The sequence below is a fragment of the Megalops cyprinoides genome, chromosome 3 (assembly GCF_013368585.1).
Source record: "Megalops cyprinoides isolate fMegCyp1 chromosome 3, fMegCyp1.pri, whole genome shotgun sequence".
NCBI classification, from domain to species: domain Eukaryota; kingdom Metazoa; phylum Chordata; class Actinopteri; order Elopiformes; family Megalopidae; genus Megalops; species Megalops cyprinoides.
This window is the reverse complement of record NC_050585.1, coordinates 14,990,467-15,008,652: the sequence shown is the minus strand read 5'-3', so window position 1 is coordinate 15,008,652 and position 18,186 is coordinate 14,990,467. Positions and strand designations below refer to the sequence as shown.

Sequence of the window (18,186 nt, the reverse complement as noted above, 5' to 3'; positions counted from 1 at the left end):
ACGTGGATGCAGTAACATTTATTTTTCTTGTCTTCACAAAATTCCATGATCGATGGCAGCTTATTTTGGAGTTTTGAATGTGAGGCTGGAGCTCTCTGGACCTCTGCATATTTGAGCTCAGATGCAGAGGTGGATGACAGCTGACATAGGATGTCTGTCTTTCCGTTCTTCCTTGTTTCCATCTCATTTCACATGAAGTCACTGTGCTTCATATGTTCTGTTTGACGGATCAATCAAAGGGGTTCCTCTGCTGATTTCAGAAGGGAAAATGATTTAATCTGCCCAGGTGGCAACAGGTTAAGTTAACCATAAAAGACACTTATGACTAGAAACCATTTCTTCAAAATGGCTGTGAAACGTTCTGCATGGAGATAAAATTCAGTTCTGTAAGAGCCTTGGATTCAGATTAACACCATACCTCACAATCTTCTGAGTAATCCTAGAATCACTATCAGATTACATGACAGAATTATGTATTTGAGTCAGTAATTGGGAGAGTTATGTTTCAGTGTGATTGAACAGTCTTTGTTTTATTTGCATGTTTAATATGGCTCTGGCTGAAAAGGTCAGTCTGGGTAGAGGGGAAGGACATAGTAGCACAAAGGCGCTGAAGCACCAAACGCCAGTGCGCCCCCCCCCCCCCCCCCCTTGTGCATTAATCCCCAGGTGGCACATTGGAAGCAAATTTGGTACTCACAATCCTGCATATTCTGTAAGCCTGCTGCTCTCCAGCAATGTGTAGAACAAATTTTTGTGTCATTTAGAACCATTAGTGTAGCTGTTCAAACTAACAGGACGTACAGTGATCACACATTGCTCATTGTGGATTTATTTGATGCAAGAGTGAATTCACATCTTTACCACGTGAAGAGGCTGGTGGTGGTGGGGAAGGGGTCGCATCATTCTATTTTTTTTTTTATAAATTTAATCAGCCCATTGTTTCCTGTCAACGTTGTTGACTTCTAAATGCAACGTGGAAATCCCAACACTTCAAACTTTTGGAAGGACAAAAATTAAGATGGTCAATTTGAAAGTATTTGGTATTGTGAATCTTTTGAATAAAAGAGAACCTCAACTAACCATTGTTTTTCTTTGTTGCTGTTCTAAGCAAAATGGCTGGTGGATGGTCGTTTTTATTAAAGGTGATCTCGGTCGTATTGTGAAAACTGTAATGTTTGCCAAATTCTTGGCTTAGGTTTTTCCTTTTTTTTCCCCCTCATCTATTATCATGTTTATCACCATTTGTACATTTTAAATTGTTATATCATGACTCTGATTGATATTGGATGTCATATCATGTTACATGGACAGTTATCTCAAGTCCGAATACTATTCTTTACTGTTCTAATGCATTTACATGAGAGTGTTGGATGTGAAACAGGGTACGAGCTATGGAAGTTGCCTTTGGAAATTTTCAGGTGTGAGGTAGGGAGGTTCACGTGTGTTCAAGGCCTGAGCATGACGAATATAAGTATTGTAAAGTCCATTCACGTTTAGTACTTTCAGATTGATAGTCTTGTTTAAAAAAAAAAAAAAAGAGAGAAAAAAGCTGGATATTCTTAAGTCTTAAAACTGCTGTGTTGAATACAATCTGTCAATAAATCTTTGCTCTGTACTCTCAAGGTTTAACATACATCTGGTGGCATTGGTGCTTTTTCTCTGAAATACACTTGCAGACACATAAAGCCAGAGACCCACGCTGCATCAGTGGAACATTTCAGCGTGTTTGCATTTTCCTGTGACAGCAGTTTCCAGCTGTAGGTTTTGATATCAGTGAGTTCAATAGGTAAAGCACCTTGTTGTTGAGATGGTGGTTGGAGTCCAGAGCTCTGCAACATCCTCCGTGACCTCTAGCTTGGGACCTTTCCCTGCCAGATTGAAAAGTGCAGAGTGCACTTAATCCAAAGTATCTCCTGTTGAGCCTACTCCAGCATAGTCGGACTGACCCCAAGTGCAAGTGCAAAGCAGCACCTGAATCATTTATAGACATGACAGAAATATCACCTGTCAGAATGGATGCAAGGCCAGGTTGGGGACTGGGTTTTATTTAGCGATGCAGAACTTGCACAGAAAGCTTGAGGTAAGTTCTGAAATGTTCTTCCTGGCATTGTATCGTACTGCATTATCAAACACTCGGGAAAGGAGATTTTCATTCTCATTTCAATGGAAGCTTTAATTTAAAGTACTCATGTGCTGTTGGGGGAATATGTAAATGTATTGTGTTTATGGAAAAAAACTCCTAAACTCATCTAAATGTAACTTTGAATCAAATGGGAGTGACAGGATTGAGTAGAAGATAAATAGAAGTTAAAGAGAACATTATTTCATAGATTAACTCCATTGGGGATAAACTGCTGCACCATAAATCATGAAGAACCTCACAGGTTAACAGTTCTAGTAGAGGACTCCAGAGGGTGCCATTATACTGATTGCATGTTTTTTTTTTTTTTTTTTGCATCTTTGGTTCAACATTGCCACACAATTCTCATGGGTTTTAGTACCCTCTTTGACAGAACAGATTAGCATTCATGTTATCTGTATTGTCCATGTACGTTACTGCCAAGAGATACTTCAGGCCAGCTGTGATCTGGCAGCCAGGCATAAGAAATGGCTCTGGGCCTACCGGCTCTGCGCTTGGAGGCACCTGGTAGCTGAGGGGGTGTTGCACATCAGGCCCACGTGGAGGGTGTCTCTGGTGTCCAGCGTGCTGATGCGCGGATGTGGTGAGGCGTTCAGCTTGAAACAGGAAGCCTTGAAATTCAGCCGCTGCTGCATCTCACCACCTCAGGAGCTTTGACGAGTTCTGTCACCGAGCATGGGAGCTGCCTAAGGGATCATCACATAAGGTAATATTGAGAAAGGTGTTTGTTTTTTTTTTTTGTTTTTTTTTTTCCTCCACCTGTTTGGGTGGTAATTTTAGGCAGAGCTTTGATACAAGATGCAGGATTCTAAATATATCTAAGTAAAACGTGAGCTTTCTTTCATTGGCCTGGTGTTGAGTTGAGTCAAATGCCATTGCCAACTTTCCTTTTTTTCCCTTTTAGTTTTTATGATGAATTTTTTGGTGTGGCAGTTAACAGATGTATGCCTGAAGGAAGGTTTTAGGGAATAGCTGCCTTAAATGGTGCTGTTAACTCAGCACTCATTCTGAATAGTAAAAAGTAAAAATTGAATATAAATTTGCTGACCTTTTCTTGCCATAATTAGAATTTTGTGTATCATGGTTTTGAAGCTGATTGCTATCAATGGGGAAGTATAACCCTGGGGTTTTCATTTAAATGCTCAGATAACACAATAGCATGCTGGAGTCAACATGAGAAAATTGATCTTTTTCAGACAGGAAAAACATGAAGAGAATTTTCTGGAACAAAAGAAAACTACCCTTTGAAACAAAAATCAGTTTCAGGGGATTTGACTATACACTTAAGTGTTTTGCTAGCAATGGTACAAATTAAGGAGCATTTATTTGTTGGAAAACCAAAGCAGATAACCACAAAGCAGACTCTAACAATGGCCATAAACATCTTTCGAAAACTGCTTCAGGTACTTAATTATGCATGTAATTTATATAAAGTTTCCAGTGACGAGATCATCAAATGCATGCGTTGGACATGAATGAAATCTGACTTGTCTTACCCAGAGTTGACTTTATCATATCTTGTGCATGTTTGTTGTAAACTTGTATGAATGTGTTGTGTATTAATATGTAGCACTGCTCCCCTTCCCCGTATAAACCTTTGAAACAATACCGACCCTAATGACAGCAAATTCATGACCCGCCTTGTTATTGTAGATGTGTGCATGTTCAAAACTTGCTAGGCTGAATTGCTTTTGGCTTCAAAATTATGTCACAGACTTTTTTTTTTGCTAGGCTCTGCATCATGCCTCTATAATTAAATATGTTGAAAGGGTTAACGTTCTCCCAAAAGAAATTCTGTAGTCATGCTGAGACCACAGGAAGTCCATGTAACTGCAGCACAGGAAGGCTAAGCTGCACAAGTATGGGGCTACTGTCCAAACCCTGCCAGCTTCTGATAATGTTTTCCTTATGCATATGCATGTAAGGAGTGTAAGAAGTCTGAACAATAACCAGGCTCTGGGACTGCCATCACTGCTATGAAAAATAAAATATATATACATAAAGAATTTTTATGTTACCCAGGCATGCTTACATTCATCAAATAAAATGCTATCAATAATGCGTGATTTCCTTTATAAATATGTGTCATGAGAATAAACCTGATATTTTGAAGATAGTGATAGTGATTTTTGAAAATAGTCTCTCAATGCTTTGCAGTAATTGAAATTAAATGTACGTTTTGTCAGAGTAAGTGGGAGGTTAACAGTGGCTGGGGCTTCAGCGCCTGCTAGGGCCCTCTGTACACCTTGTCTTTTGTCCTTTGGTGGCGACACATACATCCTGTGGTTGACTGTAGGCTGCTTACAGGAACACATTATACCTCACAGGTTCAGCCAGTGGGGGCAAGTAGCTTTCTTTATTTGCATTTTTTGTTTGCTTCATAGTTATGCATCATTGTGTGCTTGAAATGTAGCTGAGTTTCTGTTCTTTAAATATTGAAGCTTGCAATATAGCTTTTGAAAACTAAAGTGTTCAGACATTGGCCTGATGTGTCACGTAATTTAATGTTCTTAGTTATTACAGTTGAAATTAATATATTCAATGAATTAATATTATTTTGCAAGCAGCAAGTGGAGGTGTAGCCAGGGTTTTTCATTTGCAATCAGAGGGTAGTAGATTTGGGATGTTGTTGAGCACATTACCAAGGTGCCTGCCTTTGCTAAATAATGTTGTTTCTCACCCTAGAGTTGTGTGTACTGAAGAAGTGGTAAAAATGAGTCATCTACAAGGTCAGAGTAAGCAGTGAATATACCAAAGAGCCATAAGAAATACCTTTTGGTTTGGCTAAGGTCTCTAGCAATTGAAAACCAAAGACTCTGGTTTTGAAGAAACGGGTAAAGTGGGTCAGATGCACTGAAGAGAAAGCTGAGCCTCCTCTGTAGTTTTTGTGACATCCAGCATTGATGCCCCCGTTCTCGTCTGTGTCTCTAAGGCATGACCCCAGTCTTTAGCCAGCAGGGAGCCGGCTTGGCCGCGGTGACGCTGGTGACTGTGGGGTTCCTGTGTGCCATGTGTCTCAGGTGCCGCAGGAGACCCAGTGAGTCCCTTCCATCCCCCTCGAAGTCCCATAACTCTGTTTTCTACGTCACTGTCATTTGTCAGTGATTAGCAACACATGAGAGCATTACTAGATATATAATATCGACTGAAACCTTGAATAAAGAAGAACAATGTGAGAAGAGAATACAACGTGTTAACATAGAAATTACACATTGTGGACATAATAAATTTTAAATCTACATTTACCCATCTGACAAGTGACACCCCAGTGATCATAAATTTGAAGTAAACCAATGCTATATATTTGTAAAAACTGCTGAAGATTTTACAGACTAAGCAAAACATCTTGACACGAGGTGGAGAGTGTTACTGATAATGCGGCCAGGAAATTAATGGCATCATCCACACAAGAACTTGTCATTGTTTTTACAGGTTCAATGTGAGAACATTTTGTTAAAGTTGGGCAAATGCCAGTATGTTTGTTTTGCAGGGATTATTCAAGAAGAAAACCACATCTATAACCCACAGCTATGGTAAATATAATAAAACTCTACCTGGAACACCCCTGGATCAGTTAGATATACAGATGATGATGGACAATGAATATTGAGTGAGAATTCTGAATGTGCCCAGAAGATCTGAATATGAATATGTGCTATTTAAACACTGTTAGCACAGAGGGAGGATGAACTAGAACATTGCACAATTTGAGGTCATATACTGTGTGCTTGCAGGAAGTGGCTGAAGTAACTCTGTCTTTTCTGCTATGCATATTCCCATTCCTTTTTCAACACCCAAACCATAATCAGTGCACATGAATTTAAATCTCAACCACCAAAATTTTGACAGAAAGATAGAAGACAGATTGGTGTAAACACTTATCTTGACATGCTGTCACATCCTGGTCGTTTTTTTTTTCTCCAGCCGTGGAGGTAGTAGATTTACTGTAGTACGATCCAAAACAGGTAAGTAGTGTTTTGACTATATTCATCAATCTACCTGTCAATGAGCTTATAATGTTGGATGGCACTATAGTAATTAAATTTTCACACAATACTATGCAGTGCACTATTTCCACAGATGATGATGATGATGATAATAATAATATACACAGGAAAAACTCACATGAGATTGAATAGGCAACTAAAGAATATTCTGACTCTTGCCCTTCACTCCTGACACTCCACTGTCTCCCTTGCCTTCTTCCAGTAACGCGACCAAACCAGATTACAAAAGACCTGCCTCCAACCCCAACGTAAGAGTTCCATAGATAATATAAATAAAACACCTGTTAAACTGTGTTTCAAAAACTCTCACTCTCACAGTTATTGCGGCATACAGTACCCCTTCATAAATGCTACATTTTGTCACTCAAAAGGTTGAAAACCTGCCTCCACACCTCCTTTTCACTGTAATTTACCAGTCTATTCTTAAAATTGAACCATCTGAAGGACTTAGTCATCCACATTTTTATTTACTGTATTAAATACATCTAGAGTACTGTGTCTTGCATAAATTCATATGTGCATCTTCAAGGTACTGGGTAATACCAAACCGATGATTTAGAGTGGATGCAAATACTGTTTATCTATTATTTTAGGGGGTCTCCAAGAGCAATCTGTGCCTTACCAGAATGTAAGTACCCTTCCAGTCTCACCACTATTAAAAATCTGTGATGTCTTTGATATTTACTGCAGTAACAACAGCTTCATACTGGATTACCAAATTCTGATATGGAAGAGTATATTTGCATATTATCTCAGAAACATTTTAGCAAGGCTACAAGTCTGTGGTGTGTGTTAAGTCTTTTTGCCAGGATTTGGAGAGCCTTGTGAGTGCAGGACAATATGAAATATATAATGCTTCACAGCTAATGTGAAATATCACTGTATATATCAGTAATTATAAACCCAACCAGTAACGACAGATCCCACCAGCTAACAAAGTATGTAGAAACCACAACTGCACATTGCTAATAATAAAGCCAAGGCTGATGTGCTGTTCTTCATGATGGCAAATGCAAAATAAACTATTTCAATACTAGGTGCTGAAGACCAACCCAGCTATCAAAATATTGCAAATTGTAAGTAGTCCCTTTACAATGATGAATCAATATTGCACAAAATAATCAAAACTAGCTGTCTTGTTTCATTTGGTACTTAATAGTAAAACATCTTTAATTCATATTTGTATGGGTAGGTGTGTTGTAACTAAGCCTTCGGTTTAAAGAAAATGGTCATACTGCATGTCAAAATAGTCTCCCTCTTTTCCTCAGCAAAGAAGGATGACCCTGAGGCCTTATATGTGTAAGTACTGTACTTCCATTTATTGCCATAAACCTGTATAGTGACATTATACAGCATCTATATTATTTTATATTTTGGATGTATTGTGATAGTCATTGACGAGCATGTAACCTGATTGAACATATGAACTCTGAGTGATACAGACTGAAAGAAACCACTACATAGATTAAATGACATGACAAATGCTTGACAAAAATAGGCTGCTTTTGTGAATTTTTTCCAATTATATTTTACCATATGAGTCACTTACAGTACACTCTTCAATGACATTCTGGTAACAAATGAAACCTAACAACATTATTGGTGGTCTCCTTTGACATGATCATTCCACATGGATATACAATTCACCACTTCTTTGCATAAATGAACATGTCAGTGATGCAAACACACAAAGCCATATTTACTTTACAGTGGAAAAGTGTGTATCCAAACCCTGAGGCACTCCTACTCTGTCTGTTGAATATGTGTTTGCATTGTACACCATCAGGTGTATGACATAACATATTGTGCTGTGTTTATTCATTATTTTATCATTAATAATCATATTTATGAATTCAAATTCATAAAATCACCTTTGTTTTGCAGGAATCCAATACCAGGCACGATATACCAGAATGTGACAAATTCAGATAAGGGTAAGTGCATAGACATATACCTCTGACTAAATTCAGTTTTAATTGAAAGGTTTCCATGTAGAAGTGTAATATTCAAAAAAATTTTCCTCAACTTTGATTTGGAAACATCAACTGGAAATTTGTAAAATGAATACATTTAGTCATCTAGATGACTCTTACCAAGACACTATAAAGGAGCTCATTAGCAGTGAACCATATCATAACTGATGAGAATTCATTCTTTCATGGCATCCATTTTGGATGCAGTCATTCGTGATGTCTTCGTGCTGTAAGGGCCATTTTGTTTGAGCAGTACTCATATAAGAGCTGAGTAGAAAGAGTTAGAAACTGCTATTTGCGGAAAAAACTACTTTTTCCAAGCCCAGCAGAGATCAACGCAAAGGTCCTGTCAGATGACATTGTCTCAACGAGCGTGATCTGTTGGTGGTGTGAGAAATGTCAGGCCACCAAGCCACAGATGATGTGCAGCAAATTTCAGCTTCGTAGAGAATACCCACACAATGCATGTTCCTCTTTGATAAACGATGAGACCAATAGCAACAGCATTGCCCTTCTATAACTGAACTGGGGAAAGAAGAAAAAAAAATGATTTCAAGTCTTATTCTTTCAAGTCTTATTGTCCAATAACTTACCATATATGGATGTGCATGCTTCCAGGAAGCACTTTGATGGCACTTCCATTCAACTGTTCCAGTAGTTATTTGTTTTAACTCAAACTTCAACTGTTTTTCTAACAGTTAGCATTCATTCCAAACCTCCAGGGAAGTCTGATTTGAAATTATTATAATTATATATCATTATTATATGAAATTATAATATTTCAACCTTTTTCCAGATGCTGACTCATACTCCTATGAAAATGTGTTCCCTACTGTAGACAATCCAATCAGTCAAGACTCAGGTAAGTCTTTTTTTTCATTCAGAGGCACAGTACACGCATGAGTTTGCTGTGTTTCACATCATTATTCTGGGACAATTGCTTGGCTTCATACTCGGTGCTTGAGTAACTATATTCATTTGAGAGATAAATGCATGATGGCCATTGAAAGACCACTTATTACAGACATTCCTCCTACTGTTTATTACTTGCATTCATTCAAAAAAAGAATCATTGAATTTGCAATGTTTTTTTTTTTTTCAGTGGATCCATTATAGCAAATTGTATATTGAATTTAGAAACAAATGGCAAAAATTTGCATTACTGGTGAACCTGTTTTTAATAGTTCCATCCAGGCAGAGTCAGTCTATACAAAACCTGAATGTGGAAGGAAAGGAAAAGGAATAGTTCACAGTTAACAGCGGTTAAGACAATATCTAAAACTTTTTTTCCCAAAACAGATAGCTCATCTTATGAAAACACCAGCTTCCTGGAAATGAAAGAGGAGGACGGTTAGTATTTTTCCCCCACAACCAGTCAGTCACAGAATGTGGTCTTAGCCCACCTCATAAAGCAACTGTACCTAACATTATAAACCCCACCCGCCTTTGCATTTCAGATGAACCGGATTATGTGAACACAGAAAGTGAAACCAAAACCTGACATGGCGACTCCACACGGTCCAAGAAGACACCACGCAGAGTGCATTTCTACGAAGAGACCCAAGAGAATGAAAGCACTGAGCGCTGCTAAAGAATGTTCCTTAAAACCGGCCTACCATTTGCAGGCATACAGGAGCCTATGGGAGAGGTCCTGGTGAAAAGGACTAGTTTGATACAAGTCATGCTTAATATCGCTTTTTTTTCTAACACATCAGACAGGCACTATAAAATAAATGCAGTATAACCTGGTAGAAGGCTGATTTGACATGCTGAACGTAACAAGTAAGGAGGCCTAGTCATAATGTCTTGCTGTCACCCCCTAGTGATGCACAGGTGTAAATGCAAGGGTCACCTCCTGTCTTCTGGCTTAGTTTCCATGGTTCATGGGTTTCGTGTTTAAGTGAACCAATTATGTGTCAGCTAGTGAGTCCTACATTTTCCGTAATGCTTCACTCAAGCAGATAATGTGCCACTGGAACTAGGCTATATTATTCTGCTGAAATGTTTTATTACATTTTTATTTTTGTCAGACTTGTATGACCTTAAATAAAATAACTGTCTTTCAAAAAGTCAAGTGCTTTAATATTTTTACAGTACCAGTAACAAATATGGAAAAATGTACAAAGTAGGCATTTCTAATTTGTGTAACATGTAGCAACTTACTTTAATTGGAAAAAGTTCAGTGCTGTGAATTTCAATACAAAACTCCACTGTTTTTTGCCAACAGTATTTACATTCCCCCACACACTTCAGTATTCCATAAAACGGCCTTTCCTTTTAGAAACCCCTACTGGACAACTTCTGCATATATTTGGATAGCTACAGTCCACTGTCTCTGTACTGGGCCTATGAGGTGACTCCATGGAGCTACTGCTCTGGGGTTGAGTGCAGTGCAGAGCAGCATTCTGACACAATCCAGTCGAGCACAAGCAAGGCAGGAATTATGCAGCCAGGGTAGGAGCCAGGATGGGAGGAGCTGGTGATGGTGTGGCTTAGCTGGCATCAGGAGCTGCCGTCTTGGCACAGAGTCGGCCCAAGAGCCCTGCCATCTGCAGCAGGGAGTTGACCCCCTCTGCTACCTTCATATGGGTGTAGCCGATCTCCTGAAAAAGGCATGATAATACTCTGGGCATGAGATGTTCAGCTCTGCAGTCTCATTTGTTTCCAGTCTGAATATAGTACAAGGCTGTCAAAACATCATTTGGCTAAACCGGGTAACTGGAATTCTAGTCCTGAATGATGGGGTCCTGTAGCTTTAAGAGCTTTAATGGCTTTCCAATTTGCCTTTATTTTATTCCCTGTACATCAAGTGAGGTCACAAAGAGTTGCCTGGCTTAACCTGTCCTGCACAGATCCAAGCCTTGCTCCGGGAGGCCAGATTGCTCACCTTGATGAACTCCAGTTTCAGGTACTCTGGCATTTGGAAGGTCTTGCAGACTCTGAAGATGTTTCCAATGATGTCCTCAGGGGAGTAACCTAGCAACCACAGCTGCTCAATGATCTGGGAAGAATGGGAAGAGACAACATGAGCATGACTGGGAGCCAGTTCAAGAGGTCAACACTCAGCTCCATTTGGAACGCTTCCCACAGCAGGTCCATAATTAGAGGCTGTGGAGTGTTTCTACTCCAGCACAGGGCTGCACCTACCAACATTCAGCCTATTAAACGCAAACAAATTTACACCCTTTCAGAGTAAAACCAGATTTGTGTGCATTTCCTGAAGAAAATGCAATGTGTGGTTGCCTGTTTGCATTTTGTATGTGTGCGCATTACTACTGTTAACTCTTTCACGCTTAAGTTCTAAAATATTTACAGCTGCCCCCAGCGTGACTTATTTCAGTGCGTGCACACCTGCTATTCTAGACTTTGGCTATGACTGCTCGTTTGACCCATTTTCATAAATATGCCTCTACTTTATTTTCGAGATGAATAAGCTCGCTTTATCTGTGCAAGCGCACAGATATAACATGGAAAAAAAGGGAATACCACAGTATTTCATGTATCGAAATATTTAATCACACCCAGAAACACAGGATTTCAGTATTTTAATAGCACATGCGTTATTAAGATGCTCAGTTTTCACTGCCGCATCAAATCACGGTTTCCTCAAAGCTAACGTTAGCTAGATTTTTTCCGATTTGGAAGTCAGAACTGAGTTGTGCCGCTTATGTTGCAACTTATATGAATCTGCATTCGCGTGTATGTGCATGAGCACGTGTCCAAAGCTTTTTTATACCCGTTAGTCTCATGGCTCATCCCCTCTCCCTCTGTGTCTGACCCTGCTATGCAGCCTGAGAGAAAGCAGTGTGGTCACGTGGCTTAGAGAGGCGGCTGAATTCCGCGACTAATTAGGCGCATAACTCAAAACCCGTTCATCGCGGCACTGTACTGAAGGCATCGTCAGAATCTGCAATTTTCCCTACATTTTGATGTATAATTTAAGCCCGTAGAGCCAGTATTCAAGGAGATGAATATGGCTGTGTGAAAAAACGCATTGTTCAAAGCCAGGAGTAAAATCTTCCCACTGTTTGCTCCTATACTTTTTCACAGGGGTAAATTCAGTGATTTTTAAAAAAAAATATCTTTATAAAAGTACAAGCACACCAATGGTGAATGAGCTGGTCTGGTGTCTGTAGCTTGAACAGTGTAGGAGGAGTTAGGGCTAGAAGCAGAATAAATAATGATAATAAGCCACACAAGAACAGTAGTGTGCTTGCCCTTCAGGCAACCACACTAATAAAATGATTAAATATAACACAGAGAATCTGAAACTGGCTAACTGAAACCTGCTCATGCTGACTGATAAAACAGAAGAGGGAAAAAGAGAGACAGATTTGCTGTACCTTGTAGGCCGCGTCGATGTTGGCATTGACACAATGTTCTAACATGCTTTTCACCAGCAGGGGGTGGGGCTCGTCACAAACCTGCATCAGACAAAGTTCATGCATTAAGAGGTCTAGCGGTGAACTGGTGCATACCGTACCATACAAGTACTGTACCGGACATTCATTTCATTGAGTAATTCAGCATGCGTACAGCACAGTAAAACTAAGAGCTGCTTATGCTAATTACAGCTGCTGAAATTCCTCCGTTTCCTCTGCAAGTTGCAGGTGGATATGCAGTTGCAGATTAGTCATTGGGTGATCAGCAGCTTTGCTGGGAAAATCTCGCTCTGCACAATTTCCTCTATTTAACTGTTTGTGATCTGCTGTAAAATTGCCATGAAGAAGGGCAGCCCACACACCTTGAACACATTCTCGCTGTTGACAAAGCCAAATCCAGAATTTGTGGACTGCAGGTTGTTCAGTGCCTGTTGGGATGGAAATATTGATACACAGATTATCAGAAAGTGTCGCATCTCTGAACCAATGGCTGCTCGATTATGGTAAAAATCATAACCACGATTATTTAACATGATTATTCATTGACTTTGGAAACATCATGCATTTATTGAACTCAAAAAAACGTCTTTTTAACCCTTTCGCACATAACTTATTTTTATGTGCGTTTTCATTAGCGTTATTAAGCTTCTCATAGTTTTCAGTTAGCATTTGCTATATTTTGAATGTTAAATCGCTGTTTCCTCAAAGCTAAAATTAGCAGCTGAAATCTGTCAGTATTTAGAAAGCAATCCTGCCCCCTATCAGCGCAAATTAATATCAGCTGGTTTAGTCCTAATTGATGGCCTATAAAAAGGTTTCTCATTACCAAGGTGTCACACAAGAAGCATGTCGTGATGGGTAAAGGCAAAGAGCTCTCTCAAGATCTTCACAACCTTATTGTTGCAAAACATACTGATGGCATTGGTTACAGATGTATTTCTAAACTTCTGAATGTTCCAGTGAGCACCGTTGGGGCCATTATCCAGAAGTGGAAAGAACATCATTTCGACAAACCGGCCACGACCAGGTGCTCCTTGCAAGATTTCTGACAGAGGAGTCAAAAGAATAATCAGAAGAGTTGTCCATGAGCCAAGGACCACTCGCGGAGAGCTTCAGAAAGACCTGGAATTAGCAGGTACAGTTGTTTCAAAGAAAACAGTAAGTAATGCACTCAACCACCATGGCCTCTATGCACGCTCACCGCGCAAGACTCCATTGCTGAAGAAAAAGCATGTTGAAGTTCGTTTAAAGTTTGCTGCACAACATTTGGACAAGCCTATGAAATACTGGGAGAATATAGTCTGGTCAGATGAGACCAATATTGAACTCTTTGGATGTCATAGCACACACCATGTTTGGAGGAGAAATGGCACTGCACATCACCGCAAAGACACCATACCAACAGTGAAGTTTGGAGGTGGGAACATCATGGTGTGGGGCTGTTTTTCAGCATATGGTACTGGCAAACTTCCTATAATTGAAGGAACGATAAATGGAGAAATGTACCAAGACATTCTTGATAAGAATCTGCTGCCATCTACCAGGATGCTGAAGATGAAACGAGGGTGGACATTTCAGCAAGACAATGATCCCAAACACACAGCCAAGGAAACTCTCAACTGGTTTCAGAGAAAGAAAATAAAGCTGCCCAGTCAAGCACCCGACTTGAATCCAATTGAAAATCTACGGAAAGAACTGAAGATCAGAGTTCATAGAAGAGGCCCCCGGAACCTTCAAGATTTGAAGACAGTTTGTGTGGAAGAATGGGCCATCACACCTGAGCAATGCATGCGACTAGTTTCTCCATACAGGAGGCGTCTTGAAGCTGTCATTACCAACAAAGGCTTTTCTACTAAGCATTAGTATACTAAGTATTAAATAAATTTCAGCAAGCGTGTTCAATACTTCTTCCCTGTGTCATTTCACTTTATTACACATAACTTAATTTATGGACTTATTTGTTTTGATTTCTTTGTATGCGTGGATTACTTGGGTTGCTACCGACATCTGGTGAAAATTTCATGTCAATAGCCCCATCAGAAATATATTTACGGAGAAAAATGTTGACGCGTTCAATACTTATTTTCCCCGCTGTGTGTGTGTGTGTGTGTGTGTGTGTGTGTGTGTATATACACACATATATATATATATAATATATATACACACATACAAGTGCACACACACACTTCAATAAATGCGGCACAATAATTGCTTTATCTTGATTACCTTGTTTTCATAATCGTTGGAAGCCAAAATCGTAATTGAAAATAGAAGATTAGATTAATCGCCCAGCCCCAAAGTCTACTTCACATACAATTCCACTACCACATGTCACAATGTACGCATTTGGACAGCTGTACGCACCTGTCTCATGTCCCCCTGCGCAGTGAAGATGATGGCCTCCAAGCCGTCGTTGGTGGTGGGGACGCCCTCTTTCTCCACGACCTCCATCAGCCGCATCATGATCTGCTCGTCCCTGAGCTTGGTGTAGCGCAGCACCGCGCAGCGAGACTGAATGGGCTCTGATTGGATGAGCGTGCAGTCGCGTCAGCTGTCGCACAGCAGTGGCGCACGTACAAGGCCTCCGGCTGAGCGCCGTTAGGCTCACAAGTTCTAAAATCAACCAGGACCGCTTCTCCTTTGTCTTTAAACCGGGCTATTCCATTTTCCAAAATCACTGATGCTTTCCCCATCTATTATCACCCCCCCCCCCCACACACACACACACACACACACACAGAACACATCAAGTGCTCAAAACAAACATGGAGAGACAATGTTAGTCTTCACCAGCCAACACCTTTCCTGCCTAGTCATCATCGGAGAGGTTTCTGTTCCAGCAGAGCATTTCACTACTCAATGTGAATGATTAACTGCCCTCTGAAATCAACCAAGTTAGCTACTCCTCCCAGTTCTGAGACTACAAGTGACAACCAGAAAATCTTACACCTTGCAAGCCTTCTAAGCACAAGAGTGAGTTACCCAGGATAAAAGTCCAATCTCTGACTTCACAGAGTCACTAAGAAGTTAGAGTCATTCCTCCTCTTAGCCACCAAAGCTGTCAGCTGCTCCCACTATGCGCCCCACACCCCTAGCAGTACTGGGTTGCTCACCTATGATCTTGTCAGAGGCGTTGCAGGCCAGAGCGAAGCGTGTGGTCTTGGAGTAGATCTCCATGGTCCTCCTCAGGGCCTGCTGGGCTCCGTCTGTCATGCTGTAGAGTAACGGGGTCAGAGACACGCCTTGCAGTACGACTCTGACTCAGAGCGCACCAAGGCTTGGTCTGTAGTATTGAACTGCTCTTTACTCAGTGTTCATTTAATGCCTGTACGTATTTGACATTACACTGACTTTTTGTGCGGAAGAGTCAAAAAGTAGTTAAAATATAAACGCCTGTAAAATTTCTGATGTAGTTAGGAAGCACACAGGCACGTTGATTTAATGCTTTCTAACCAATCCAACCAAACACTTTCCCTAAGTTTTTCAATCTGTAAATGCCAACACTTTCCATAAATTGTACACATGCAAACCACCCATATAATGAGTGAGCTACCTCTTTTAAGCCTAGCCAGCCTCAGTGAATATCTAAACGAAGTCTTACCTGTCAGCTTCATCCAGAATGATAATCTTGTGTCTCCCTTTAGGAAGGGTCACTTTCTGCTGGGCAAACATTTTGATCTTGTTTCTGACTACATCAATTCCTCTGAGGAAAGGGAATACAAAGAACAATCCTTAAGCCAATGCATTATTTGAAATAAGTCTGAACAGCAGCAAAATAAATTTCAGAAGGACAGCATCCCCAGACACATGTGAATGCTAATGGTAAAGGCTGTTTTAATATAAATCTCTTACGCCAACTTCATCTACACGGGAGCAAAACAAGGGAATTGATTGGCTGGTACTGAACTGAATACTGTAATGGTCCGTGCATTTAGTCAGTCTCAATACATGCCATGAGTAGGTCTCCGTTTCTACACTTTGGACACAAGGCAAAAAGGGGTGCATTTTCAATCTACTTTTGGTAATGTCTATCATCTTTAGATTGGATTTCACCAGCTCGATCATCTAATAATCTGGTTGTCCTCAGATGGCAAAAAGTTGACCATAATCTGATAAAGGTCACAAGCAGCTGAATGATTGCTATGTTCTATGTAACCTTTGAAAAAGAAATACCACCATACACATCTTGTATTATTATTCAACTGGCATTCTCCACTTTTCCCCAGTTTGAAAGGCTTGTTGCTTTCACACTCAGCAACAGCCTCTTTCCAAAATGAACCTCAAATCTGTTCAGAAAATTGTGTATGTTGACAGATGCACTCACCGGTCATTGGAGGCATTGAGTTCCAGAACTGCATCCTTCATTGCAGGACCAAGAAGGGCGCGAGCTAAACAAAGGATGCTGGTGGTCTTTCCTGTGCCAGGGGGACCCTAGAATCACAAACCATGTCTTAGAAACACTGTACACACCATCTTACCTATATCTCAGAAAAAAATACAAGAATAAAAACTGTGAGGTATGCAAGACACCACTGCAGCTATGTGTAAAGAACGTTCCAGTATTGTTATTTTCCCCCCCACAAGATGCATTTCTAGTGTTTACTGAGGAAAAGCCCACTCACTGCTATAATGATGTTTGGCACATTTCCTTCTCTTGCGAACACCTGCAATAAAAAGACAACCTTCATCATTATATCTGCAGGGTGAGGGCATATTTTCAAACTACTTAACCCCTGCACTCGAGAGAGTCAAGCAGATAAATGCACCAAATCTGACTAGCCATCGAAAGAAAGAAACTGCTGCTTTGGACCTACCTCCAACCTGCTCACAGTATCTTCATTCCCGACTATTTCATTCAGCTTCAGGGGTCTGTATTTTTCCACCCTGCAAAAATGGAGCACTCTCACTGGTCTAAAGTGTCTTTTTAACCTCGAATGCATGCTAGCTAGCATTCTAAATTAAAAATCGAGTATTGTAGTGAAAACATTGTGAGAAACCTCTTAGTACCTAACTCATGTTACATTCGTACTGTTAGCTATATCCAGCAGTGAAATACTTTACTTGACAGCAGCCGTCTAAACGACAGATCTTTAACTTTATTGTAGACTTATCGGAGGTTTGATTAATATGCTAGCAGGCCACTCACAAAAAAATAAGATAGCTGTGTCGCAGAACGCAGCTAGAGTTACAGACAGTACATAAGCTAGTTAGCTAACCGTCAACCTCACTTTCTCCCACTGAGACAACAGAGGGCTGGATAACGTGATGGCAGACTCAGATATGTCTAGAGTAAACTAGAAAGTAGTTTAAACACCGCGACGCCAGATTACATGCGTAGCCAGTTAGGTAGTTACCGTTGTCGGAATTGCTTCGTAAACTCTAGCTAGCCTAGCTGGCTAGCTACTTCGTTACCAAGCTGTCTAAAAAGATAAAAGGCACACTTATTCGATAGTTACCATGGCAATTCATATGTATTGCTGCTTCCTTTTCCCGAAACATCCTCCTTCTTTGATTGTGTGTCTACTTGAGTCGAGTCGGTTTCCATGTCCATTTCTTAACTTCAATCGAAGCCAGCCGACAGATTCCCAGACACTTTCCCGCCACGGCGCAGAACCAAACAACTGGCGCTTACATGACGTCACATCCTAGATTGTATTCACCAACACCATAGATATCCCCCACCG

General features: G+C 40.4%; 2 protein-coding genes across 2 annotated transcripts; one reads left to right on the top strand and one right to left on the bottom strand.

The window, feature by feature from the left end:
* Nucleotides 1–2,777: 2,777 nt before the first annotated feature.
* si:dkey-183i3.6 (LAT2 domain-containing protein) lies at nt 2,778–10,062 on the top strand. The gene is made up of 12 exons (XM_036525814.1): nt 2,778–2,846; nt 5,073–5,177; nt 5,631–5,673; nt 6,065–6,105; nt 6,350–6,395; nt 6,741–6,775; nt 7,185–7,223; nt 7,416–7,446; nt 8,032–8,081; nt 8,917–8,982; nt 9,420–9,470; nt 9,578–10,062. The coding sequence occupies exons 2-12, from the start codon at nt 5,075–5,077 to the stop codon at nt 9,619–9,621; spliced, it is 549 nt and encodes a 182-aa protein (XP_036381707.1). The 5' UTR covers nt 2,778–2,846; nt 5,073–5,074; the 3' UTR covers nt 9,622–10,062.
* A 274-nt stretch (nt 10,063–10,336) lies between these two features.
* On the bottom strand, nt 10,337–18,106 carry rfc2 (replication factor C (activator 1) 2). Its single transcript, XM_036525217.1, has 11 exons — nt 17,959–18,106; nt 17,317–17,386; nt 17,125–17,166; nt 16,827–16,933; nt 16,104–16,205; nt 15,616–15,716; nt 14,867–15,024; nt 12,865–12,930; nt 12,464–12,544; nt 11,008–11,121; nt 10,337–10,723 (listed from the first exon to the last, which is right to left on the bottom strand). The coding sequence occupies exons 1-11, from the start codon at nt 18,051–18,053 to the stop codon at nt 10,613–10,615; spliced, it is 1,047 nt and encodes a 348-aa protein (XP_036381110.1). The 5' UTR covers nt 18,054–18,106; the 3' UTR covers nt 10,337–10,612.
* Nucleotides 18,107–18,186: the final 80 nt, after the last annotated feature.

Coding starts and splice junctions, on each gene's coding strand:
- si:dkey-183i3.6 (XM_036525814.1), top strand. CDS start 5,075: ATGACCCCAGTCTTTAGCCAGCAGGGAGCCGGCTTGGCCGCGGTGACG. Junction 6,106..6,349: donor TGTAGTACGATCCAAAACAG/GTAAGTAGTGTT, acceptor GCCTTCTTCCAG/TAACGCGACCAAACCAGATT. Junction 8,983..9,419: donor TCCAATCAGTCAAGACTCAG/GTAAGTCTTTTT, acceptor TTCCCAAAACAG/ATAGCTCATCTTATGAAAAC.
- rfc2 (XM_036525217.1), bottom strand. CDS start 18,053: ATGGACATGGAAACCGACTCGACTCAAGTAGACACACAATCAAAGAAG. Junction 16,206..16,826: donor CTCAATGCCTCCAATGACCG/GTGAGTGCATCT, acceptor CCCTTTCCTCAG/AGGAATTGATGTAGTCAGAA. Junction 15,717..16,103: donor ATTCTGGATGAAGCTGACAG/GTAAGACTTCGT, acceptor GTTACTCTACAG/CATGACAGACGGAGCCCAGC.